The sequence below is a fragment of the Canis lupus genome, chromosome 14 (assembly GCF_003254725.2).
Source record: "Canis lupus dingo isolate Sandy chromosome 14, ASM325472v2, whole genome shotgun sequence".
NCBI lineage: Eukaryota > Metazoa > Chordata > Mammalia > Carnivora > Canidae > Canis > Canis lupus.
The window spans coordinates 53,737,975-53,765,474 of NC_064256.1; the positions used below are offsets into that span (position 1 = coordinate 53,737,975).

At 36.4% G+C, this 27,500-nt stretch overlaps 1 protein-coding gene and 1 long non-coding RNA gene across 34 annotated transcripts in view; one reads left to right on the plus strand and one right to left on the minus strand.

The window, feature by feature from the left end:
- Positions 1–21,001, minus strand: part of LOC112670783 (uncharacterized) — a 45,727-nt gene extending 24,726 nt beyond the window's left edge. For 2 of the 10 annotated variants that reach the window (XR_007402134.1, XR_007402135.1), the window contains exons 1-5: positions 20,895–20,998; positions 11,036–11,191; positions 10,087–10,182; positions 8,469–8,597; positions 7,148–7,259 (exon numbers count right to left, since the gene is read on the minus strand). This is a non-coding gene — a long non-coding RNA (uncharacterized LOC112670783). Of the gene's footprint in view, positions 1–122; positions 268–350; positions 534–914; positions 1,400–4,215; positions 5,513–5,622; positions 5,902–7,147; positions 7,260–8,468; positions 8,598–10,086; positions 10,183–11,035; positions 11,192–12,209; positions 12,307–19,958; positions 20,065–20,894 lie in introns of those variants that run through there. The other 8 variants (XR_007402129.1, XR_007402131.1, XR_003143215.3 and 5 more) reach the window with 8 other exon arrangements.
- The window catches only part of FOXP2 (forkhead box P2), a 554,671-nt gene that overhangs the window by 519,438 nt on the left and 7,733 nt on the right, over positions 1–27,500 (plus strand). For all 24 annotated transcript variants that reach the window (XM_049093828.1, XM_035698685.2, XM_049093821.1 and 21 more), the window contains 5 exons: positions 612–688; positions 828–929; positions 3,336–3,457; positions 4,752–4,821; positions 5,598–5,761. In XM_049093828.1, the coding sequence (XP_048949785.1) occupies positions 612–688; positions 828–929; positions 3,336–3,457; positions 4,752–4,821; positions 5,598–5,761 (535 nt within the window). The remainder of the gene's footprint in view (positions 1–611; positions 689–827; positions 930–3,335; positions 3,458–4,751; positions 4,822–5,597; positions 5,762–27,500) is intronic.

Below are 27,500 nucleotides of genomic sequence, written 5' to 3' on the forward strand. Positions count from 1 at the left end.
TCTCGTCCCCCCTCCTGCTCCCCCCCCACCCCCGTCCCCTCACCCCCTGCCCAGGGGCATCTGGATAATCACAGTCACACATTGTAACCGTTATTAACCCAGAGGGCGCCCCCCCCCCGGTTTTTTTTGTTGTTGATTTTTTTTTTTTTTTTTTACAAAAAGTGAAGTTATTTTCAACATGGGCGCTTGTGAGGATTTCACGTTTCCTTTGTTAGATGGCCACAGATGCCGAGAGAGAGAGATGATCCTGTTGTTCTTCAGGGAGTCCTATACGAGCAAAAGCAAAGATTAGGGCAGGGGGGCAGAAGTCCATGTAAGAACATGCCTAAACCACCCGCTTAAAAGAGGACCTGGCTGTTGGAAAAAATCCTCAGGCCAGCTGGTCGCACAGCTCCTGAAGGACCGCGAACAACTAGGGGACGCTTCATTTGCACTTGACGTCAGAAATGGCCTTTTCCATATAATTCAATTCCACTGTCATGCTTTGTGCTTTCACTAGTCAGTGGCTCTCTCACTGAATCACTTCACCAATACTAGGGGAAAATATGAAAAATCAATTATATGCCTTGTGAATTATTAGCAGAATTAACACCTAGCTTTTATTTTTATAGAGATTGCCCCAAACTACGAATTTTATAAAAATGCAGATGTCAGACCTCCATTTACTTATGCAACTCTCATAAGGCAGGTAAGTCGAAGGAAAATTAACTTTGCCTGATTAAATTAAAATTCATTAATGCTTAAAGTGAGGCTTGGATGAGAAAGTGTCATCCAGCCTAGTTAGTAAACCATTATTTTATGTCACTATGTATCTTGTCTCATTTCAGGCTATCATGGAGTCATCTGACAGGCAGTTAACACTTAATGAAATTTACAGCTGGTTTACACGGACATTTGCTTACTTCAGGCGAAATGCAGCAACTTGGAAGGTAACTACTTTCCCGAGCAGTTTGAAGATGCCTCCCACAGTTCCTTCCAGATAGCACTAGGAACATTTATTTACATGACATAAGCAGATTAGTATCTGCTTCCCCTCTTTTTAACCTGCCTCTTGAATGGAATGAATTCCCTCTCTCAAAATGACAAGTGAAAGAATAATTTTGCCTCTGATATAGTTTTCTAATTTGGTGCAATTAATAGCTGAGGCTTGGCAGAGAAACGAGGGCCTGACACACTAATTACAGTGTGAGCACTCAATCATCAACACCTTTGTTAGTCGCACGATATTACTTTTTCTCTTGCATATTATTGGCTAATTAGTTTGAAAAATGTCTGTTTGGCTTGTGCAACAAATGGAGGCTGTAGGTTTTGTCTTGGTCTGCGCCTTTTGTACACATCATGCCTCATCCTACGGACTGGAGCTGCCACGGGAGTGAGGGCCATGGCCACTCAGCTGGAACTAAAAGAAAGTAAAGTGAATATTATCCTGTCAGAACATAAATGCAGTTTATTTACTTAGACAAAAGGGTTCATCTATATCCCTGTCCAAACAACTTCATTGTCTGGATCCTACAAGGAGCTAAAAAAAATGTTAGTTCTGTGCATCTATTTTTGGAAAAGAGCAACGTCTGGAAAGATAAGGACACTCAGCGCAGACTAAGTGAACTGTTTTATTTTCATTTCAAAAAGCAGTCAGAAACATCAATTAGCCACAAGCCATTTGGTACAAAAGGGGAAAATGTTTGTAGCTGAGAAGAATAGAAGCAGCAAAGCACTCATCAGCATACTAAGAATTTTAGACTGTGAGATATGCTAAAGTGAATTAATTTGGATTTAAAATGCAAATTAATCTGGCAAGCGATTACAGATATATGGGTGTGAGGCTCAGAATGCTTTTAATTTACAAAATGTTTAGATGTTATTAGTTGCTACAGTATGTGGTACTGTAAATGAAGGTAATTGTTTTATTTATGCACAGTGACTTGGTATGTGTTTTATATAAAGAAAATGTCAGCAATAATCTGCACAATATATGTTTGGGAGGTTTTTCAGTAAGTAATATTTATGTTGAAGGTTTACATTTTCTTTTGTTACTCATTAGAGGATGTACTGAATGTTCCGTCATTTGATTTACTGAAAGAAATTTTAAAAGAAATGAAAGGTGATTTAATATCTTAGCTTGGTCTCATCTCCACAGCTCGGGGATCCAGCAAAACTCATTCTGAACAGCTTATTAGTTCTAACTATATCGCATGCATAATAAAACTGCTCATTTGCTCATTAATATTAAAATTATCATATTCAGAGCCATGGGCATTAAGATCAATCAAATCCTTGGATTTCAGGTCAGATGCTAGATCTGCTTATGCTTTTTTTTTTTTTTTTTTTTTTTTTTTAAGAATTCTTCTCTTAAAGCAAGCCAGAAGCTTGCCTTTGTGCAAATAGAAAGAAATCTTCATCAAAATTACTTTGTTTTATATTCGTAAAATAAGAATTAGGTTATTTCTGAGCACTTGATAGTTATATGACAGTATACCTTGACAGGAAGAAATATTTGCTTAGATGTATAATTTGATTCATGGAAAATACTCAAGGTAAATTATGTTGTCTAGCGTATATTTATTATAGTTAAAATTTTAGGAATGACTTAATTTGATTTAAAAATGTTAATTTTGAGTAATTACTCTAATACAAAGCTGCCAACAACATCTGTTTGCATAATCATTATGGGAAGAAAATGTACTCTCGGGTTCCACCAATGACTTTCAATTGAGTTTAACATTTACAAAAACTTTATTGGGAATTTAAAAAAAAAAGCCTAAGTGTGTCTTATTGTGCAGGCGGAACATTACACTGTAACTTGCATATGTCATCTAATAATACAGAATAAACAAACTCTGTCATTTCATTATTATAGGGATGAAAAGAATGCCTTTGAGCTTATTTGCATAAAGCTTTGTGCAAAATTAACACTTGTCACTGTAGCCTTTTTAGCATTTTAATACCTCAAGCAGGACTGGTTCCTTTGGACATTTCAACCATCCCTGAGTGCTTGATCAGGGACACAACAGAGCTGACCTAATTGTTCTGGCATTTTCAAAGATACTGTAATTTGTACAGATATTGCAATTTAGACCAGTTCAATGAAAGGGAGGTTTTGACACAGCTATTATTAAAATAGCTTGGAAGGTTCTCTTATCACAAAGTTCAAACTGCAGATTCCAGTAATTTGTAAGTTTGGGGTTTATAATATCATGCCATATTTTGATTTTAGCGCTTAAACATGTTAAGATTTTTCTCCCTGATTAAGGAAGATCGATAATGCAGTCTGTGTGGCTGCCTTATTAAGCAGTACTCTCTTTTGCCGCCTTTTCCCTCCCTTCTGTGTGATTTAGAACGCCGTACGTCATAACCTCAGCCTGCACAAGTGTTTTGTTCGGGTAGAAAACGTTAAAGGGGCGGTGTGGACTGTGGATGAAGTTGAGTACCAGAAGCGAAGGTCACAAAAGATAACAGGGTACGTTTGGGATGCTTCTGGGATCCCTGCATTCCCCAGAAAAAGTGAACACTTTTAAGTTGGGGTGGGGGGTGGGGTGCGGTGGGGAGACAGTCAGCTAACGGCATGCTAAATGTCCCTTGTCAGTGAACCGCTTTTTCAATCTAGCTGTAAACGGTGCACATCAACAGTTATCCATCCGACCCATGTTTTCCATAAAAATCATCGCAGGACTGTTTTGGTTGCTGTGCAACCCATTCAGCATTCTACTTGCATCGAAAAAAAAAATGTGTTTCCTTATGGAACATGTTTCCTGGAGATGGATCCCACCCCGGATTTATACGATACTATCGCCTCTCATAGAACACAAAAGGCTACTTTGAAATCAAGCGGATGTTGCAGGCACTGGTATTCCTGAAAGTGCCTTTCTGATGAAGAATTTATGAAAAGATGTTATTAAAGAACTAGTGATTTTGTTTCCTAAATACTCTTTGTATTTTCCGGACCAAACTTTATTCTTAGGGCCCACCCTGCTTTTTCCGCAACCGCTCCAGCTACGTGTTAGTGTTAGTAAGATGATCAAGATATGATCATCTTGTAGAGTGAGAAAAATCACTGGCTAGGAAGTTTGAAATCACTCTTTTTTTCCAAGACAACAAGACTACCAAACTTAAGCCAGAAATAGAATAGAACACATTTTGTGCCTAATGTATTAACTCCATGTAGCGTTTCCCTCCCCCTCCCACCTCGCCCCCCCTGCATTCTGTGAAGACATAGGCTTTAATGCATTTTACCTACTATGGGTCCTTCACTTTTGATTTCTGTAGTCAAGGATGCGCTATTTTCTACATTCAAGAAATAGTTAATCCATTATGTTGTCATTTAATTAACTATGGTAATTTGTTATGTTAATTCGTGGTGTTCTTGAAATTAACTATTAATTATTTCCTGATTGCATCAAATTGGTAATTGTGTTGTATATTTACATTTTTAAAATTTTATATGAATGTTGTTCTTCTTGGAAATAAAACCTTCACATAGCCAGAAACAGGGTTAGGGGATGCTCAAGGTCATGCCCCACTTTGCCTGTACATCTTAGTCTAAAGTTTGTGCCTTCCTGGACCAGGTTGCTATATAATACATAGAGAGTTACATATTTGAAATCTATCGCCTCATTTCTGTGGCCTTAGATACATTCGCTCTGGCCTAGCAGTGTGGGACAGCAGTCTGGAACCTATCTTTGTAGCTAGGATTTGTGAGATCCACATATTTTCTATTTTGACTTATAGATGGTCTTTATATTTTTTTCTTCCAGAAGCCCAACCTTAGTAAAAAATATACCTACCAGTTTAGGCTATGGAGCAGCTCTCAATGCCAGTTTGCAGGTAATGTCAATAAAGGCACCTTGCCGCTGTCCTTGTGTTTGAATGTTTTGCCTTTTTGTTGTTGTTTTGTTCTGCATGCTTTGTATTTCGATGGGATTATGATTGTTCTTAAGAGTTGGTTTATCATCCAAGTAAGTTGTAGTACCTAGTACTGTAGAAAGCACTGGTTCTAATTCAAGCTACTTTTGATGTGAAGAAGCAAGAAGGACACCCTGTGGCAAAATCTGGAACACTCGGTTTTCCTGCAAATGCTAGATTGATAGAAGCTTTTGCAAATGCATGTGGCTATGCATTAATATTTATCCAGGCTGTCATAAATGATTTCACATCATAGTGTTGGGGAACATGGTGCTTGTGGCAAAAACTTTAAAGTTTAATTATAATATATAATTTTTATGCAGAGGAGGCAAATGTCAGGACTTCTTTATTTTGAGCTAAGTCCTGGTCATTTTTTAAAAGGCAGAGCGACTGCTTCTGTGTTGGGGCTTTTCACTACATGTGAGAATACCGCAGTTCCTTCTGCAAAAGGCTGAAACACGAGGGAAAAAAAAAAGTTTGTTGGCAGAGCTTGTGTTTACACTTTCGCATCACACTTAATTTTCTTGATATCTCCGCCACAAGTTGCCAGCTAGGCATCCTTCCTGTACATTTTCTTTAAACGCTTCTAAGACGTCCACATTGTGATCCGAACCTATTCACAGGAGATAGATCTTTAAAAATATATATGTTTTAAAGGGCATCTCCAAAGTTGCCTTACACCTTCTTCATTTCACTAGGCTGCCTTGGCGGAGAGCAGTTTACCTTTGCTTAGTAACCCGGGACTGATCAATAACGCCTCCAGCGGCCTGCTTCAGGCCGTCCACGAAGACCTCAATGGCTCGCTGGACCACATCGACAGCAACGGGAACAGCAGTCCGGGCTGCTCGCCGCAGCCGCACATGTAAGTGGGCTAGCCGACCGGCTGCGGGAAGGGCCTGGACGCGTGTGCTTCTGACATGCAGGACTCCCCTGAAGGGTCGATGCCATATGAGTACAAAACACTGGTGTTAAGCAGAGTTAAATTGCCCCATGTCCGTGATACTGGAAAGTGTATCAAAATCGGTTTTAATGCATCTTTTAGATTCTCTCCAGTGTCCCATAATTATCGTACCAGCAGCCCTCTACAGATTCTTAGTCCTACTAACATTCTCTTGGGGGTAGAGCAGTGTCTAAGACGAGTCCACATCTTATGGGTCATTATCACAGTTTGGTTTGTATGGTGCAATAAAAATATTCACGATGGAGTAAGTTGTCGTAATTTTTACTACTATTACAGGTCTCTAAACCATTTATGAACTGTAGTCAAGATACTGCCCGTTTTTATAAACCGTAAAATGCAAAGTTTAACTGTTACCCACAGTTTACATAGAAGCTAGTAAAGTGTAACTTTTTGCCTGTCTTATAAATCAGTGTAATTACATATTCAACTTTAATTACTGGTGCGTCTGTATTGGCAAGGTTTATATGTTATATTTTATGCAAGACTACGATTCCTATTAATATTTAGCAGCTAACTATATCATTAATTACTCTAAAATCTTTCCCCTACCATCTTTTTAATGGAGCTGAGAGAGTAGATATATTAAAAATTGATGTATTGTGGATTTCAGAAATGTGTATGACACTTTAAAAAATGCCTGGCCTTGTTCAATAGGCCAAGCATATCAGCTTCTTGTTTACTAAAAAGTATTGACCCTGCTAGAACTTAGAATTCAAGGGGAAAAAATTATAATCTGAATAATGAAGCATATTACACCATCCAGTTATTAGGATGAGTCAACGCTTATGTCCATACTTCCTGGAGTTAAACAGCATATACTTCTAATTTCAAGTTATTGAGGTAAGGATAGTACTTTCTCTCATTTTTATATTTTCTTTCCCGTTTCTACATTAAGGATGTAGTCAAAGACCCGGGTGAGAAATGTGGTCTTTATACGTGCCTATTTCCATTTGACCTTTCCTAGGATATTATTTTTGTTGACTTTTTAAACATCTTATTCTATTTGACATATTAATGTCTTTAAGATCATGCACCTAATTGCTTTATAGCACTTTTACTCTATCACCTTTGCAAAAAACACACTGTGAACATTAATGTGTTTTATCAGGTTCCAAACCATTACTTTTTCAAAATGGAAAAATTTGTCTTTTGGAAGTGTCTTTAGATGTATTAAATAATACAAAAGAAGTAATAAAACTCAAAGTAGAAAGAACATGAATATATGCTCTTGAGAATAGCAGTACTCTAAAACAAGGGAAGTGAGCAATCAGACAAAAGTTTTTATACCTCTGCTTTATCCTATCAGCCAGGCAGTGGGTAGCTTGAGGCCTTTTACTTTTAGCAGTTCTCCTGAGTATGCTGGTGCTCGCTCTCTGTATAAAATGCTAAAACAATAAAACTTTAAAGAGCAAACAAGAGTTAGATCCTGTGTTCCCCCCTTTAAAAAAGACCTATTTCAGAAAAATGAAAGCCATTCATAATGCACGTGTTTAAGCTGCTGGTATAACTCCCCGTGTTGACATGCAGTGTGGAGTGGTGGTTGCGTACCATACAGAGAGGATACGTAAAGGAGTGTTTTCTGAAGTGTTAAGTGTCCAGTGATAAGAATATTTAAAAAATAATAATGATGATTCAATCAAGTCATTTGCTAAACATTTTCTTTTACAACCTGAGATAATAATTGGGCTAAAGGATGGCATTGCCAGGTTCGCTGTATTTTTTCATTTGGCAATGGCTATTTTAGTTCTTCATCATAGTATTAATTGAGTTCCGTTTACTTGTGAAATATCTCAGTGAAAAAAATAGGATGTGTAAAATAATGTGTAAAAAATAAAGATTTAATGCCTGATGTCCTGCCACTATGGGTTTATAAACCTAAAATATTCATGGCCAATGTATCATGTGTTTTCTGCCCCTATGAATTAGTGCATGTGAAAAATATTTACATGTATTTTCCATAGAGGGATATAAGGAAAGCTTCCCTTGGCTTATTGGAAGTAGATTCCAGAAAAGATAAAAATTAGAAGACCAAATGGGGTCTTTTCCTAAATTATATAAATTGTAATCAAAATCTTAATGATCTTGCAGAACATTGTCATTCATTCTTTGAATCTGTTTCTGCTGCTATTAATTTTTTGTATGTTAGACGTCAAATACTACTGATGGCATGTCACTTCAGTATTCTGTATCTTCATCTTTATAGAGTTTTAATATCCTTGTACTTAAAGAATGCTAAGCACTTTATGAACATTATGAGGCAAAGGAAAAATATCGGATTCTCTCACTCCAAAGTTTGGATGCATGTAATTAAATGCACTTCAAAGTATTTTGAAAATTAAACAGAAGTGGAGGAATTGTTAGAGAACACTCAAATTGCACGCTTATGTGCCCTGAAATGAAGCCATGGTCCCTGTTTTCCTGAAGGGGAGCAGTTATACTAATGGAATAGTGAGGGAGAGGCAGAAAGGCCTTCCGCTTCCGGTTTACGGGCTCTTGTGACAGGTGGTAGAGGTTCTCACCCCAGACTTAGCACTTAGTAGCTGAGCAGGATTCATTTCTCTCCTCAGTGTTCTCAACTCAAAATGAGGTAGGTAATAATAATACCTACCTCATAGGAGTCTTTCAAATGAAATGAGTGTATGGAAGATCACACTTCCTCCCCGTGCCTCTCATAGTGCTGTGGACACAGTCACTAGTTATATTACATCTTGTAATATCTCGTTGTTACTCTCTGAAACTAAAAAAACAATATTAAGATTTAGTTCACATTTTAATGCATTTTTAAGGCATATCTTGACCATAAACATATGGTTAGTTTCCTTGGCCATTCCTTTCCTTTTCCTCTCACCCTCCTCTTATAACTCGTGAAGTAAGCTGATCCACAAAAGGAAACAATATAAGTCAGAAATTTATGGTAGGGAGCAGGTTACTCCGAGTCAGCAGGATAAGAGATTTTTTCAGGGGGAAAAAAAATGTTATCTGAGGTTATAGATAATTAACAATTCAGGTGAATAATACCCACCGAGAACAGGAATGCATGATATATGCCTAGAAGACATTGAGCATTAGGTTTGATAGGAATTCAGAATATAAAAAGAAAAAATAGAATTTAGAATAAATGAAGTGGTGGAAGTAGACTGCTGCGTGTCTTACGTATCAAGCTGTGGTGTTTGAGTGAGTATGAAGCCTGGTAATGTCAGAGCTGTGCTCTAGGAAGAGTGATGTGGACGTGTGCAGATGAAACTCACGGATGGTAGGATATTCTGGAGCTGGGAGATACTGAGAACAGAAGATTAATTCTTGTGGTAGGTAGTACCTGACCTAAGTACTAGACTGGGAGCAGAGAGCAAGGAACCACTGCAAGAAGTGCTCTGGAAAAAAAGACCAGATAAGACAACCCACTGAATGCTGGGGACAAAGAGGAAAATAAGGAAAAGTCATAGCAACTTTGGAAGCTCCCAAGGAGAAATAGAAGTTGCAAGAGAGAACATGGCTCAAGAGGGAAAATTATGTGTTCGGCATTTTACTTGTTGAATCCAAGAACATAAACGTCCTTAGATTAAGGAAACCAAACTTTGTTTGTTTGTTTGTTTGTTTGCCCTTTGTACTCAGTTCCAAAAGGATAAAATCCAAATCCAAATGGTAACATAGTAGAAAACAGAAGTATCCCTGGGATGGGTAGAGAAGATGTTTTGAAGCTTTAGAGGAGTGGAATAGCTATGGGTTAGTGCTTCCTATAAATTATTCTTGGAGAAGAGGAGATACCAAATTATCATCTATTTTCTACAATTGATGCTTCACATTTAACACTTTGTCTCCACTCCCAAGTTTAACTCGTAGAATGCCCTGAATGACGGCTTTTGCCAAACCAGTGCATTCATTTTGCCTTCGCTGTGTACTTGCCTGCCTGCCTTTTCCCTTTTTTTGGCTTTTCATCCTCTTTCCCCCACCTAAATTCTATCTTTCTTTAAGGGCCTGGTCCTATTTTCTTGAGTAACTGTGCTGTCAGGACCCACACTCTGTTCCACACTTCTGGACAGCTTAATGCACAGACTATTGTCCGCAACTAACACAGCCTGCGTGTGAGCACATGTGCATTCATGCCTGCTGCAGGCTCACTTTGCAGAGATGGGGACCCAGCTAAAGGTCAGAAACTATGTTTTAGACGTATTATAGTACAGGAAACCTCTGACACGTTAGAGCATACAAAGTAAGTATTCAGTTACCTTATGATAATGACTATGAAGAATCAAATGGGAGATGAATTTTTTGAAATGATTTGACTTCATGAAGTAATCCCTACAAGAGGAAAATCCAGGATTCTGGAGGAAGGAGGGGGAGAACAAGGGATTTTTAGGAAGAAGAGATAACTAAATATAGTGTTCATCTTAATGTGGGAGCTAAGAGATCTTTCTAAATATTGGTAGAGTGCACTTGTGAAGTTTTATTTTTAATTTTCATTATTTAGTTTATATGTATTTTATAACTCTTCAAATTTATCTGAATAGTAAGTAGCAGGCCCCTTCACCTCATGTGTGATTATCCTCCCAGACCTTGTTAAATTTTATTTATCTTGTTGAAGGTGAATTTAAAAAGAAAAAAAATTACTGAAATTAATGCGTTATTAATCAAATCGAATGTTCAAGGGGTTTTAGCAAAAAGTAGGAAAGGTTAAAGCCCGCTTGAATGATAATAGATTCTACATACTAAGTTTTTTTAAACTTGTTTTGAGTCTTTTCAATCAAATAGATTTTTTTTAAAATCTCTATTTTCTACTGCTGTCAAGAGTCCTAGAGCCATCTTGATCTGAACAAATGGAAAGAGTACTTCCCTTAAGAGTCTGAGCTGTAGGGCACTGTTGGCTCAGTCAGTTAAGTGTCTGACTCTTGATTTCGGCTCAGGTCATAATCTCAGGGTTGTGAGATCGAGCCCTGCATCAGCCTCTCTCTCCCTCTGCCCTCCCCTTTTCCCTTTCTCTCTCTCAAAAAAAAAAAAAAAAAAAAAAAAAAAAAAGCCTGAACTGTGTATCATCACAATTTTAGAATACTTTATCCTTATGTATCTCAGTGCCAATATTCACTACTTATTGACGTCTCCAAGTTCTGCAGAGTATGAGTAAAATTAATTTAGAATCCTATTTTCTATCAATATTTGCCTTTTAAAAAGACTACTTACAGAGGATTGATGCTGCGTTCAAGGGGAAATCATTTGAACTTACTGTCTTCTCCAATGTGTTAGACTTGACTGAAAAGACTAGAAAACATCGAGAGCAGAGCTGGAAGGTGAACTCACTTCTGGTATAATCCGTCCATTTCCTGTCTTCTTCCAAACCTGAAGCAAAAAGAGAAGTTTAATGATCTACCTGCCATATTTAGTTCAACTTGGTTGTTTCTCTCTCTCTCTCTCTTTTTCACTAATCAGTTGTTTCTCCTCACTCTCAATAAGTTGGCTCAGATTTGCCTTTTTTGCTCTTGAAACATGTTTAAATGAGATTCCTATTTTTATATTTTCAAATTTTGTTTCTGGAGATCAAAATGAGTGCTCTCCCTGAACTGGTTTTGTATTGAGGGCTTTACGCACAAAGCCTCCCATTGTCACATCATTCTCCTCTCTGATTATTAGAGTCTCCTCCTGTTGAGTTTTCAGATCATTTCCTACATGTCATCCCTGAATCCTCTTTGCCTCTGTCATTTCAAAGTTCTACTTGCTAATATTCTATATTAGTTGCAGGTGATTATTATATTTTCCCCCTCTTATTAAAGCAAATATTTGAAATGTGAGAGTTAAGGATCCTTTATATAGAATCAGAATGTTAATACGGTTCATATAAGACTAGAAAATAAATTTGTTGTGTCCTTAGAAGCCAAAACTTTAGAGTAAGAGAATCGAAAGCTGAAGCATCACTTGAAAAGAGTACTGTAGTATTATTTCGGGACTGCAATGGGGGTCACATTAATCTTTTTGATCAACGTGTTGAGCGCATATTCTCTGTGCCCCAGAACTTTCTATACATCACATGTCCCAGTCCTCGTTACAACACCCTTCTCGAGAACTTCAGTTGTATCATTCCAGCAATAAACTTCAGTCTGTCCTGGCAATGATATTTTGCAACCAAAGACAGCTAAGAGGGACCACCAGACTCCCATTTTGTAAAATAATATTGAAAATCTTAATATAAATTGTGAATTGTTCTGAGGCATTATGAAGATTTTCATGTACATAATACTGCCTTTCCTCCTTCTATTCTCTTTGGCTGCCTGAAAATTTAAATTGCTCTTTCTAGGTACATGTAGAATTTGCAGACCCTACACCTTTAGTTGGTGATATTTTATATAAAATCCCTACAGACCTTAGATCTCTCTGTGGACAAAAGCATTTAAAATTGGAGTGGCTCTGTATTTCCGAGGCAAGCGGTTGAAAGTGACAGACAACTTGAGCAAGTAGAGTGCTGCCTTTCATTGTTTTCATGCCTTTTAAACCCACACTGTTTGCTGATATTTTGCATCATTAAGAGGCATTATGAAGCCCTAAACATAAAAGCTTTTTTACCCTTGCTTTACAGAGCTGTTTTGCAGATTTTCTAATTCACAACTTTTTAGTCACCTTTATTTTATTTTATTTTTTTAGTCCTAACATTTCTGGGTCTCATAATTTTCATTCTGGTTTAATTCCATTTTTATTTAATCTCTGAACTTTTCATTAACTTTGCTAGTTAGCTTTGAGATCTCTTTCCAAAGTGATTGTACAGAACTTATGATTATGCCAGCTCTTTATCATCTCATCTTTTTTTTTTTTTTTTTTTTTAAGTGCTACAAGTGTGGCTCAGTGGCTGCTGTTCTTTTTTACATTATTCCGGTCCCCATATGTGGCACTTACAACTCATTCTAGTTCCTCTTAATAAAAAGATCCTCCCAGAGGTACAGTGCCTTCAGCTAAAAGGTGTTGTATCCCTACCGTGCCAATTGTGGAAATTTGTGGGTTCCTATAGGGTTTTGAAGGATTTTTATAGAACTATACAGATGATATCTGACATCCATGGTATGAATCCCCACCATTTAGGCAAAGTGTGTCAGAAAACTTTTAGCTGACGGTATTGTAGCTTACTGCTTCTGTTTCATATCTAAAGAAGATACTTTGTTAGAAGGTACATCTTCATTTGCACTAACACTGGTTGAGCCTTAGAAATTTCCTTTCTCTAAGGGTCAAAATGTCATTGACTGAATTGTTAAAAAGTGAATATTGCTATTCAGTATTAATTTCTTCCTACTTCTACTACCAGGGAAAACAGAAGATTTTTACATACCCATATGGTATTTTAACATCAGCTTTTGACATAGGGCTTGGGGAGTCGACATATATTTGGTGACTATAGGCGTTTTACGACTAAAAAAGATTTATTATGTAAAGTCAACTATAATTTCAGAATATTACTTAATGGGAAATTACTCTCCATGAACAATTACATTTTCATATATGTTAAAATTGTATGTATTTTAACTACTTGGACAGAATTTAAAATCGATCATTAACATAAGTACCACAATATGCTTGAATACTTTGGCACCACAGAATGCAGTTTAAAACTTTATCTCACGATTTCTACGTTCCATAAGCAGTTTTCATCATTACGGCAGAATTTATGAATTTGTTTAAGCAACAGATGACCAGAGAGTTTCATATAGCTAGTGGAAACGAGAGTTCTTTAGTTGATTCAACATCATCATCAAAACATTTAAAAGTCAGGAACAAAAGTATTCATTGGTCACACAGTGTTACCTGACTATAGAAAAATTTACATTCACAACGTGAAATCTAAGATCCTTTTGTTAATTAGCAGGTCAAAAAAAAGGACAAAACATACTAGATTTAGAATAAGAGGTAAATATTGGTTTTACTCCCAATTTCAATCTCTTGCTTAGAACTAACAGAGCATAACTTAGCATAGTTCAGGAGAAAACTGCACATTGAGTCCATCCTACAATTTAATTTGAGCAAAGGAATAGTTTCAGCAGAGCAGCCAGTCTCACAGATTAGAGGGACCTAATGACATGAACCATATATATGTAATCCTGGTGGAGAGCAACCTCTGCGAAGATATCCAGGAGAGAGCTTCATCAAGCGCTAGCAGTGGGTGGGCAGTGTCTCATCAGGACTTTCAGCAAAGGGAAACAGACAGCAGTCCAGGAAAATGGGTGAGCCGCATCCGGAAGAGCTAGCCACAGCCATAGGGCCCAGTTACAAGGACTTTGAGGGCGAGGTCTTCAAGGACCCGAACCCAAGTTATCAAAGAAGGAATTAGAACGGAACAGGGACATACATTTTGTGTACTCTACATCCATCCTGACGTTTTTGGCTGAAACTTAGTCCAAGAAACAAGGAAAAAACACAAATCTTGGATGAATGGTTTAAAGGAGGTCTGGAGCAGCCCAAAGCTGACTTATGGCTGAGTGTCAAGCTGTAAATTAGACTGTCTTTTGTTTCACTGGCCAACAGATTAGAAATGTAAGGATCTTTAGATCCATAGCCTAATGTTTGTGGAAAGCTTCCATTTATGAGACACAAAATGGAATACTACCAACCGTATCTCAATAGGCAACCAGTGTGATTCTGACATTGGGCAAAATCTTTTTGTACTCATCAAGATCAAAGTAATTACATCCATATTTTCATTTTTATTGCAGTTGTTTGGATCACACCTATTACTTTTATAAATCAAACAGAATGATAAATCATAATGTATTTTGTTGTTATGTTTTTTTAAGAGCACTGCAGCAAAACTATCTGAAATCATTTGGGAGTGAGCCTTCAAATCATGTAAAATCCAGTTTCTTTAAACAATGTTGCATAAATTTGAATAAATTTCAATATACTGCTGAAGGTAAGGGCAGGGAATCTTAGAGAAATTTTGATATACATATATATGCATGCAATTTATAAAATTATGTTTTATTAACCTTAATCCACCTTTTTGTTATATTTCTTAGAACTTCTATTGACTTTAAATAGAACTTTGGAACTCCATCTCAGGGTCAGACCCATTGGGATGTAGGATAGAATTATAAACTGCATCCTTAAGACTGGCAATGTATCTTAGAAGAGAAACTTTTATTATAATCATCTGGAAATGATATTCCTGTGCAATCAAAAACTAAATGGCTGTGGTTTTTTTAGGTGACAGATTAGGGGAGATATAAGATTTATTAAAGATACTAGGATTAAAGTTGTATTCCAACCTTAAGATGAAAAATTAAAATCTATTTGTCTGTTTATCTTTAGCCAAGGCAAAAAAGTATAGGAAATTGAGCAGGGCATTTTCTAATTATGTTCCGAGTAAAATAAATAATACAAGGTACATGTGGAATGAGGAATCATTTGCTCATTCCAATTTTTCTATCCCTCTTAAGGGTTATACATTTCTGGAAGGAGGAATATTTTTCTTTTCATCAGGAGATAAGCAGAATTTTTATCTGTTGAAATTGGGTAGTTCTGGAGTAGTGGTTCTGAGTACTGTTCTAATGGCAGCTATGTGTAGACTTGTTCAAATCAAAATAAAGATAATTCAGTCAACAGTAAAATCTTTGTGATAAATGTTATTTTAATTTACAAAAGAGAAAATCTTGGAAAATAATAAACTGGAGAAAAATTGAGCCATAGTAGTAAAGATCTGTTTTATGATTTAATTAGTTAACAGTGAATTTACCATGTCTAGTAGCTTTAATTATATGGACTTCTTATTGACTTTTGTAAATAAGAGAATTAAATATTTCTCTAATGTGTGCTTAATTTAAAATATAAAATCACTATTTTAGTGGAAGGAGTGAACATTATCATTTCAAAAGGATAAAATCTTAAGTAAAATTAAATAAATAATTTCTTAATGACAAGTAAGTAACTTTGTGATTTAATTACTCACATTAGCCTAAGATCATCTATCGCTTGAAAAAGTACTAAGAAAATATTCTCTTTTAAAAACAAACTTTTCCTTTTATAACTTTAGTTTTATTTATTAGCTTATTTCTTTGATATGTTAAACTAAAATACTTCCTACCCCAAATATCACAAGTGTTTAAGAAACATGAATTGTTTCTCATTTTATTTTTTTTTTTATTTATTTTTATTTTTTTTGTTTCTCATTTTAACATGACTTTATACAAATGGATATAACTAAACTTGTAATTTTTATAAAGCTACCCTTAAATTCCAAATATAATTATATCATTTCCTTGTATATGTACTAGAAGGAAATGAGTAAAATTGAATTTCCCTAATCTCCATTTTTCAAATGCTTTCTAAATGAACATCAATTATTTCACCAGTTTTCCTGTAAAACTTCTTTGGGGGAAAAAAATCCTGACTTTTTAAAAATTATTTTTTGATGTGATTGTATTTACTAAGATATCAGTTAATAGTGAGTTAGCTACTCAAAAATAACAGACAAAACCAAAAATCAGGTCTCATGAAACTACATCTTTCCATCTTAATAAAGGATTCAGTGTTTATGTTTTGGGATTCATTTTACATCTACAAAACAAGGATATTTATGTAGTAAGCATGAGGGCTGTGCCATTAGCAAATACAAACTAATTGAATCAAATTTTATTCAAACACACATAAAATTGATAAAATGCTAATCATATACTTTGACTTTTTATAATGCTTACATACTAGTGGTTATCATTATTCATGCAACAGTTCTGTGCCAAGAACTGAATAGACACAGTAGATAGCTACAAGGAAATTCCATCTTATCCAGATACTACCTTTTAATTCGAAAAATATTGATGTTTTTTGTGAAACAGTCAAAACCTATACAAATCAATAGACAGCATTAGCCTATAGCAATAATCTGTGTGCTCTGATATTTCTTAATGTCATTAATCAACAATTAGGACATGATGATAAGAAATAAAGGATTTATTTGTATGACTATAAATATTTTCTGTTGGAGTTAGCCAATGTATCCCATGTAAGTTAAAGATATCCAAACTAAATTAAGTAGAAGTAAAACATGGTTTAAGGACTACACATATTTCTGGGGTAGCCCCGGTGGCACAGTGGTTTAGTGCCACCTTCAGCCCAGGGCGTGATCCTGGAGACCCGGGATCGAGTCCCACGTCGGGCTCCCTGCATGGAGCCTGCTTCTCCCTCTGCCTGTGTCTCTGCCTCTCTCTCTCTCTGTGTCTCTATGAATAAATAAATAAAATCTTAAAAAAAAAAAAAGGACTACACATATTTCAGTATGTGTGGTATCTTTCTCAAAGTAACTGAATATATAAGTTTATTTCACTAGATAGTGATTGCTATATTGGGCCAAATAAAATCAATTTCCATAGTAAAATTGAAGCATTAGGGCCTTAATATCTGAGGATAGGTTTTTGACTATTACCCTGGGAGTTACATTTTTTGTAGTAATGACCCATAGTTACTGATAGAATGTTTTATCCTTCTGGTGTGCTAGGGCAGGGGGAAAGATTGAAAATATTCTTAGAGGGGTTTTATAAGATGTATTATACCTCTTTGTAAAAAATGTTTATTACTCTTTTAGGAGGTATGCTTTATGAAATATATTACAGTTTTTCTGAAATAACTGGGATTACCCAAAGAAGAGATACAAGGGGATCTTCTATAATGAGTAAAACACAAAAAAACAACTTTAATCTATTCTTACGTTTAGTTTTGACTTGTAAATGTTTGATAAAATTAACTTTACATTTCCCGATATTGCCTGTCTTGTAGACATGAGCCATTAATTGTAGATTTTTTTCACAGCTTTGTTGACATCTGTAGCATTTAAGATTTAAGATTTTATCATTAGCTTCATGGTGTTGGTAAATATTGAATTTCTGAAAGGCTCGATCAAATTTACATTATGCCACTGAGTTTCTCATAAATAATGACACTATATAAATATTTTAATTATTACATCTGATAATATCTAAATAAGGACACACCGTTGATTCTGTAGTCTAACATCCATTTACTTAAATACATTTTGAATGTCTCAGTGTAAGGGAACTTTGTTCACTTTCTTATTCTAAAAAGAAAACAAAAACCAGAAACACTTCATCGGACCTTTTACTTGAGTAAGGAGCAAATGAAGACAATTTACATTCCTCTAGGGAATATACTGTGTGACCACAATCTAAAAAGATAAACTTCCCCATTATAATTTGACTCTTTGCTTTAGGGTATAGGCAAACATTAACATTTCTTCTGCCTTTCATTGGTGCCTTGGGTCCTTACAAATTTCACAACTAAAGGAGCGACACATTTCTTTAGGCAATGAATCAGTCTGTCAATGTGGTTAGTCCTCTGTGTTTTTGGTGTATACCATTTACTGAGTGTGGGCGGTAAAACCAAAAGATTGAACTAGAGCATAAAAATCAATTACTACTTGGCATTTCCTTCTACTAGAGCCTTGGCTGGTTGAACAGAACAGCGGTGAGCTGCATTCATTCGAATTGAATAAACATTTAATGAGCAACTATTGGGTGCATCACACTGTGCTGAAAGTGGGCAGAGGGTCTAAATCCACAAAGATGTAAAACTCTAATAGTGGGATGGATGTGCACATAGATAGTGAGAGAGACCAAGTAAAGGAATATAGGGCCTTACAACCAAACTATAAATTTAAAGACTTAAGTGTAGCCACACAGAGAATCAGAAAAGGCTTTGTGAGGGTTGTAGCTTGGGGTTAGGCTTAACATGAAGTAGATTTGTAGGGTGAACTTTATGAAATTATTGCTATTTGACATGTTTGGCTTGCAAAAATAGTAATCAAATTTTTCAGCGTAATATTAAGCAGAGATGAGGAAAGAAAGGACAGGTGGAAAGGATTTAAGGATTATGAGCAGAGGTGACTAAGATACAAAGCATGGGTCTGGTTCAGAGAACAAGTGAGAATTCCTCTGCCTTGCTATGGGCAGCCTGCCCAGAGAGGTGTACCTGCGGGATGACAGGGCTTGGGAGCCCTCTCTTAGAGTTCATCAGTATCTGAGTTGATGGTAAGGTAGGGACATTTTTAAAATTCACCATTTGGAGATTCTTAGTAAGCCCCTCACAGATATGTGTTACCTACTTTTAAAAAGGCTTACCTCTCTTCTTTTTTGTTACTCATCTCTGGAAATAACTAGATTTTTTGGACTCGAGAAGGTAGTCACACTTTATGTCCTTTTCCTTGGATATTCAGTTTTAAAAAAGATTTTTTTTCCTTTTTTTATTTAAATTCCAGTTAATTAGCAAACAGTATGATATTAGTTTCAGTTGTAAAATTAGTGATTCAGCACTTCCATAAAACACCTGGTGCTCATCACAAGTGCTCGCCTTAATCCCCATCACCTGCTTAACCCATCTGCCCACCAATCTCTCTCTCTCTCTCTCTCTCTCTCTCTGGTTTCCCCATGCTCATTTGTTTTTTGTGTTTTTTTTTTAATTCTATATGAGTGAAATCATATGGTATTTGTCTTTCTCTGACTGACTGACTTCGTTTAGTTTCATACTCTCTAGTTTCATCCATCTCATTGCAAATGGCAAGACTTCATCCTTTCTTACATGCGAGTAGTATTCCATTGCACGTGTTGTCTATCATTCCTCAGTTGATCAACACTTAGGCTGTTTCTATAATTTGGCTGTTGTACATAAGGCTGCTATAAACGTCAGGGCGTGTGTGTATCCCTTTGAATTAGTATTTTTGTATTCTTTGGGTAAATACCTAGTAGTGCAATTGCTGGATCTTAGGATAGTTCTATTTTTAAGTTTTTGAGGAACCCCCATACTGTTTTCCAGAGTGGCTGTCCCAGTTTGCATTCCCACCAACGGTATAAGATGGGTCCCCCTTTCTCCACAACCTCAGCAAAGCCAGTTTTCTTGTGTTGTTGATTTTAGCCATTCTGAAAAATGTGAGGTTATATCTCATTGTAGTTTTGAGTTGTATTTTTTTGACGATGAGTGATATTGAACATCTTTTCTTGTGCCTGTTGGCCATCTGGATGTCATCTTTGGAAAAATGTCTATTCATGCCTTCTATTCATTTTTAATTGTAATATTCATTTTTGGGGTGTTGAATCTGATAAGTTCTTTATAGATGTTGGATACTAACCCTTTATCAGATTTGTCATTTGCAAATATCTTCTCCCATTCCATAGGTTGTTCTTAGTTTTATTGTTTCCTTCGCTGTGCAGAAGGCTTTTATTTTGATGAAGCCTTTAAAATGACATAAAAACACAGACTAAAGATTAAAAATAAACCAGATTTCTAAGTGCGAAATATCAACAGCCTTTATGAGTTTTTGTGGTCACTGCTGCTACCGGCATCTCAATCACAAAGAGGATGATAAGGTTTCATTTTCAATATCTTCCGGTCTTTCTAATATCCAAGTTTTCTGGGATCAACTTCTCCTCAATTAAAATGACAAAGATTCATCAAAATTGCATGTGAGTTACATCAAGTCGTCATCTCTTTTAACTTTTAGAATTTTTGACATAGATTTACAACCTTCCAGCTCCACGGTAGAGTTTATGAGGGAACCATTTCACATATGTATTTAGATTTAGGAGCAATGGATACAAGGTCTTTTTACTCCATGGCCTACAACCTAAATTCTTTACTTACCCTCCACTGTTTCTAACCCCTCCACTTTACTCCTCACCATCATCATCTTATTACACTGGTTTAGTGACCTCCTAACTGGTAACCCTACGTCCAGTGTCCTACACAAAGTCTAGGCTTTGCAAGTTAGTCCTCCAAAAACTCTTCTGTCTTTTCACTGCCGGGCTCAGAAACCATCAATAGCCCTTCAGCTGGCAGGGAATAAATTTTAAACTCCATAAAATGCAACTCAAGGGCCCTTCACCATCTGACCTTGTTCTGCTTTCTAACATATTTCTTTATTACCAACCCTCCTTTCTCCATGGCCTCTGCACACTCTCAGGGTTCCCACAACACATTTAAGATTATCCATTTTCCCCATTTCCACTCAGAAGGCTCTTTGCCTTGTCTCTGCATTATGAACATTTTCACATATTTCAAAGCCTACCTGAAGTGACACCTGCCTCCTTCATAAAGCACTCACTGATCGCATTGCTGGGATTTACCTCCTCTCTTTCCTAACACTTTGTCAATTGTGATATCATATTCTGCCTGGGATCAGCGTTTCTTGTGTATATGTCCTGCCTCCTCTGTGACACTGGAAACTCCATGAAAACCATTGTCCACATCAGCCCCTAGCTCAGTGGTGGGCACATCACGTCTATTGAACTGATCTCTTTTCACTTATAACAGGAAGTAACTTTTATCCTTGTAGAAGTTCTTCCATTTCATTTACCGGCTTTGTAACTCTCTGTTCAGGGAGTAACAACAGACTTTCCATCTCTCCACTGCTAAATACTTTCCCTCCGATTATCTAAAGAATTTCCAAATAGCATTCTAATTCTCCCAAGTGTAAATTACACTAAATTAGGAAGTGGGTATGCCTTCTTTAAGCAAGAAATGGAAGTCACTGCTTTTTCTGTAGTAAATAGGAAGTGGTAGATGTAGCGTAGCTGAATTAGAGTTCTTCTATTTTGTGGAAAGAAGAGTTTTTAAACCATTCACAATGAATTTGTACATTCTAGTTTGAAAGAATATCCACTATTGGGACACCCAGGTGGCTCAGTGGTTGAGCACCTGCCTTCAGCCCAGGGCATGATCCTGGGGTCCGGGGATCGAGTCCCACATCGGGTTCCCAGCAGGGAGCCTGCTTCTCCCTCTGCCTGTGTCTCTGCCCCTCTCTCTGTGTCTCTCATGAATAAATAAACTCTTAAAAAAAAAAAAAAAGGAAAGAAAGAATATCCATCCTCTATTTACCAAGTGGATCATTTGCTTTAAAATAAAAGATGAACTTGCTTCCAAATCCACTTAAAGAAATGCAACATATTTATCAGGTTAAGGACCGTTACAGTTTACCTTCTGTTAGGTGCCCAATAAATAAATGAATGGCTAGAAAACCATCCAATCCAGACTTTGTAGACTCCGTCCTTAAAGATACGTTAAAAATAAGTCTCTTTGCTATCCTTTATTCAAGATCTCATGAGTAAGACAATAACAAATCAGTGACTCCACTAATTTTGCTTTTCTTTCTTTATGTCCTTAAGTTTAAAAACATAAAGCTAAATCTTTTATGTTCCAAATGTATATCATCTTTTTTATTCCTGGAAACAACTGATTTTCTTTGAAGTAGCTTCTCCTTTACTTATTACTAAGGACTCTATTAAGATGGGCAGTTTAATCTGTAAGACACCTCAAGTCATCACTGGAGGAAGCAGTGCATAAATTTCAAATCAGTTGGGGCAGGAATGGCATGACGAATATCCAAACCACCTTCAAACCCAGGAAGAGTTATCACCAAGATAGGCAAAGATTTCTCTCTTTGGTCCATCTGAACTTTCTCTTACTTTATTACCTTAAAATAATTCCATTAAGAGTATACTTGCTTTGGGATTCTTCTTCGAGGCAAATAATCTCTCCCAGCTATTAAGTCCTCCCATCTCACTTCATTGTTCCTTCTCTTAGTACACTTATGATGGGCCATCTTGTAGTTATTTGAGTACATATTTCTTCCACATCTGACTTTAAGTTCTTTCATAGATATTTAATGCCCCCACAATGCCTTACCTATAGAAGGTATTCAATAAACTTTTGCTAAGTTAATTATTGGCATTAAGAGATAATAGTTACGTTATTGGCTCTTCCTGTCAAAGCAAGATTGAGGCTCTTTACATCATTACAGACATGATGGCTTAATCATGAAGGAATTTTTGGCAGAAATTTTTTTTTCCTAACAGATCTACAAATATTGCTGTATCTCTGAAAAGTTCCACTTTTTAGTCAACTTTGAGTTAATTTATTTAAGGTTCCTCCAGCTCAACATGTATTATCAGACTTCCTAAGCCCTAATATGCACAGCAAATGTGATGCAGGCTGGACCATTCAATGCATGCATGTTAATGATTTCACTGACAAAATAATGATGAAGCCTGAGGTGGATGACAGAGGAGAATGCGTGTAGGAGCTCTGTGTATAGAGCTTTTCAATGACGGCCCTTCTACTTTGAAATTGGCTTTTGTCTGCTGATCTAAAAATGATCCGAGATTTGGGGTGCCTGGGTGGTCTAGTCAATTAAGCATTGGACTCTTGATTTCAGCTCAGATGGTGATCTCAGCGTCAGGCTACTGAGCCCTGTATCAGGCTCTGCACTCAGCGTGGAGACTGTCCCTTTCCCTCTGCTCCACACCTGGCTTGTGCACTCTCTTTCCCTCTCAAATAAATAAATAAAATCTTTAAAAAATACCAAAAAAAAGAAATAAAAATCATCTGAGATGTAACATCTGAGAGCTTTTGGGCTTAGTGGTTTAGTGTTCAGGAAATTATTAGTAAATAATTCTTGGTAATAATTATAGGAATTTGTGGTGGTATTTTGTTCCCTGGATTTTATTACCTTAAATGTACTTTTAAGGAAGGGCAGCTGTTATTAGGGTTACTTTAATAACCTTAATGCTGGCATCTGATATGTGGGGCACATATATCAATCTTGTATGACGTTTCTGATACAGTAATAAAAATCTCACTTTGGGAGAAGGACTAAAATATTTTTAGAGCTAATTAAGCTTTAAGCTCATATAGTGCTCAAAAAATAATTCATGTATCTATACTATATCTTCTCCCAAAAAGTATTTAAGGTTGTAATTATATCATGACAGTATCTAATATTTATTGATCACTTATGACTCAGGCAGTGTTCCAACGGGTTTACATATTTAAAAAATCATTTCATCCTCATAACAATTATATAAAATAGGTACTTTCCTATTCCTCCTTTATGATAAAGGAAAGGAGGTCCAGAGACGTTGTTAAGTAACTTCCCTAAGGTCAACGTAGCTAGGAAGTAAGGGAGCTAGGATTCAAACCCCAAATATTTGAACCTCAAAGCCCACTATATTATTAACCACTTAGCCACTACTGCATGACCAAAGGTTGTAAATGAGGTGCCTAAACTATTTAGTATTACGTTATACTCTATGTATAAGTTAATCAAACTACTAAATACATAATTTTGTTATATTAATACACCCTGGTAATTAAAAACAGTAAAATAATTTCATTGGAGAAGGGGATACAGAAGGAAGAATTGGTGAGCGCTGAACAGAGAGGGTTTTTATTTAAAAAGGATACTTTATTTTATCCAAATTGTCAGAAACGTTCCTCTGGTGGAGGGGAACATTTTCCCTAGAAGAATTAATTATCCTTAGTGATGTTAACACATCAGGTACCTTAAGGAAATGAACATTACAGAAATACCCACTTTTTTTTTTTACAGAAATAAATTAAATGAGCCTCATATCTGTAATGGGTGCAAGAAGGGAAAGATATTGCTAATGGCCACAGGAAAGACTAATGTCCCATTTGTCCTGCAACCCACCGAAGGCACATGGTTTCCTTGTGTTCAATCTCCCTTCAATTGCCATATTACAAAACAAGTGTTAGCATGGAGCGCTTTGAGATCTAAAAATGAGACACTTCCTATGAATAGGGATAATCATGATAGAATTGTATTTTTACTGAAAAGGACTTCATCCATTTATGGAGATCCTATAACTTTCAAGCAATTTTATTCTCAGAGATACTCAACCTCCCTTGTTGCTTTTTCTTTCTTTCTTAGGTATTACATTGGTTGCAATCAATATTTTAAAAATTGAGTATTAATAATTATTGGCTTTGGCTTTAGTTTTTTTAGTAAGTTAGCAGCCTAATACAGTAACCTTAAGGGAAAATTTTATTCACATCTTTCCCAGGTTTCATATCTTGTTGATGAACTAATTCTGGATGGAAAAGATTCCAAGAATACTTAATTTCAGAAAGAAATTCTCTTTCTCTCTCTCTCTCTCTCTTTAGTAGGCTCCACACCCAATGTGGGGCTTGACCTCATGACCCTGAGATCGAGAGTTGCATGCTCCATGGACTGAGCCAGCCAGGCATCCCAAAATGTTCTCTTTTAGAATTAGTGCAAGTGAAACTCTTGGTGACTCGATGGCACATCATTTATTCGATCAACACGTCTTTACTAGGTGTTTGCTCTATGTATAGCTCTGCTGATCTGCGAAGGTCAGAGCCTCATTGGTAAGACTAGGTGCAGCCACCGCTCAAAGGAACCATAGTGCACCTGATTAAGGCAACGTGGGATAGCCGGAATAACAAGGTTCTAAGAAACATTCCAGAAGCCAGCATGTGTACTCATCCTGGCTCTACCTGTACTTACTTGGAAAGTCACTTGGAAAGTGACTTCTTTCCTAATCTGGGCAATAGGAGCATTGAATAAAATTATGTTTGATATAGTCCTAGGATTGGGACGCCTGGGTGGCTCAGCAGTTGAGCGCCTGCCTTCAGCCCAGGACGTGATCCCAGGGTCCTGGGATCGAGTCCCACATCGGGCTCCCCACATGGAGCCTGCATCTCCCTCTGCCTATGTCTCTGCCTCTCTCTCTGTGTCTTTCATAAATAGATATAGTCCTAGGATTCAAAGATTTTGTAGTTTTGAGCACCAGAATGATTAACCAAAAAAAGATGTTTAGGAGGGGCAAAGTGGGAGAGCAGTGCAAACTGGACAGGTCAAGCAAAGTCTTTAGAAGTATATAAAAGGTGGTCCTTGCACAGTAGACAGGTTGTGCGTGGGTAAAACACAGAGCCGGGAGGAAGTTCAGATTCTGTGTACACAGAGAGGTTTGAGGACGGCACCTGGACCAATAAGCATGTAAAGTGACTTGGAGTAGGAAGTAAACCTGATATTTTAAGGATGATATCTGGCGTCTGGAATAGAGGTTATTATTCAGAAATGCTGTTGCTCATAGGTCCGTTGAGTCCTACCTATTGAGAATGACAGAGCTTTTGGCTTAATCTTGTCTCATCCTCTGTCTCAGGTCACACAGATTTGTGTACAAGGCAGTGACATAATGAAATAAATACCCCTTGTATATTAAAATTCTTCAAAAAATTCCACAGAACATACTTTTGTTGCTATCCTTTTTCAAAAATTACCTCCATGTGTTTGTTTGTGTCTTAAAAATACCTCTTGTTTGCTGTTGCTCTTTATCCAGAACTCAAGACTTTCGCACAGTTTCTTTATTCCATTAAAATCCAACCCAAAAAAGTAAACCCAAAGGAATTGGATTCTCATGAGATGGCAACACTGCAACTGAGGAGCCAGTGAGCGTGGCGCAGGGAATTAGGGAACAGAATCAGAGTAGGGAGACCACTTAGCTCCTCTCAAAGCCTTGATCCTTAAGGCACACTAACCATAAGAGGTCACATCTGTAACTAAAATACAGGATGCCCAAAATAATATTAATCGACTTGAGGATAATCCCATAGAACAGTGCCAGATATCTGTGTGTATCTTGCCAGCTACTAAGTAACTGTTTAGAAATATTCAGTGATTTAAGCTTGAAAGTTTTGAATATTCATAGGTCATTTATGAGACCTAATTGGAAAAAGGTGCTATTATATATTAACCTTAGGAGTTTATTCTAATTATTTCCAGTACTTTAGAGGTTAGCATTTACTAAAATGTTCTGAATCCCAGATTGAACCTGGAAAATTTAAAATTATAAATTCAACTTATAATGATTATTAAATCAAAACGTCATTTTTAATAAAAGTCATTAAATGAATATGAACTTTCACAAGTAATCTTATTAGAAGATTTCATTTGTATATTTTAGAGGGTACTTTGGGAATATTAACATTAGATTTAATAAGTGTTTAAAATTCTGGACATGTCTATGTGATACCATAATAACGAGTTGGTTTATCAGTCATTTTACTCAAACTACTAGCTAGTTCAATGAAATATTTAGTCGAAGTGCTTGTAGAATTCAATTGGTAGATTTTTTTTCAGTCAGAATAATTGCTTTTGTCTGTAAAATGATCCTCATAAACAGCTTTTATGATTTTAGGCTTTTAGTATCCTGAAACCATCTATGGGTACATCTGAGCACCTGCTTATACTTACATTCCCCACCACCACCTCCATGGTGCTCATATTTCTAATTTTCTAATCGACTGTGTAACCCTTTATTAGGACCAAATAGTTCATTTGTGGCATAAAAAAAAAAGTACCTACAAATTAGTTGTATGCGTATATTAGAAGCCCTACTTTTCAAATTTATATGTAATTCTTTAATAAATACCATTCATTTTTTCAAGGACTCCAATTTTATTTAATAATTTCTCATGCAAGACAATAAATAAAACTTGAGAGACTTAAAACTACAATGGTTTCCTTAGGTCAGTAGTACGGTGCTTTGGATTTAACACAACTTTTTATACACATAAAATGTAAGCACAGTAACTTCAGTTTCATTAAATATCAATGACAAACTCTCCTCTTGGCTTTTTATTTGTATTGGCTACAATATAATTTCATGATTTACCCCACAGAGTGCAATAATGGTCTTATAATGGCCATTTCCCATAGTCTCTAACCTACCCCTAGGGAGCAATCCATACTGAGAATTGAGAGATTAGAGCTGATAGAAGCTGGATACAGTAGAAACATTGGGGACATTTCAGTGTTCTTTGCCCATGCATGCAAAATGTGCGAACAGTTCCA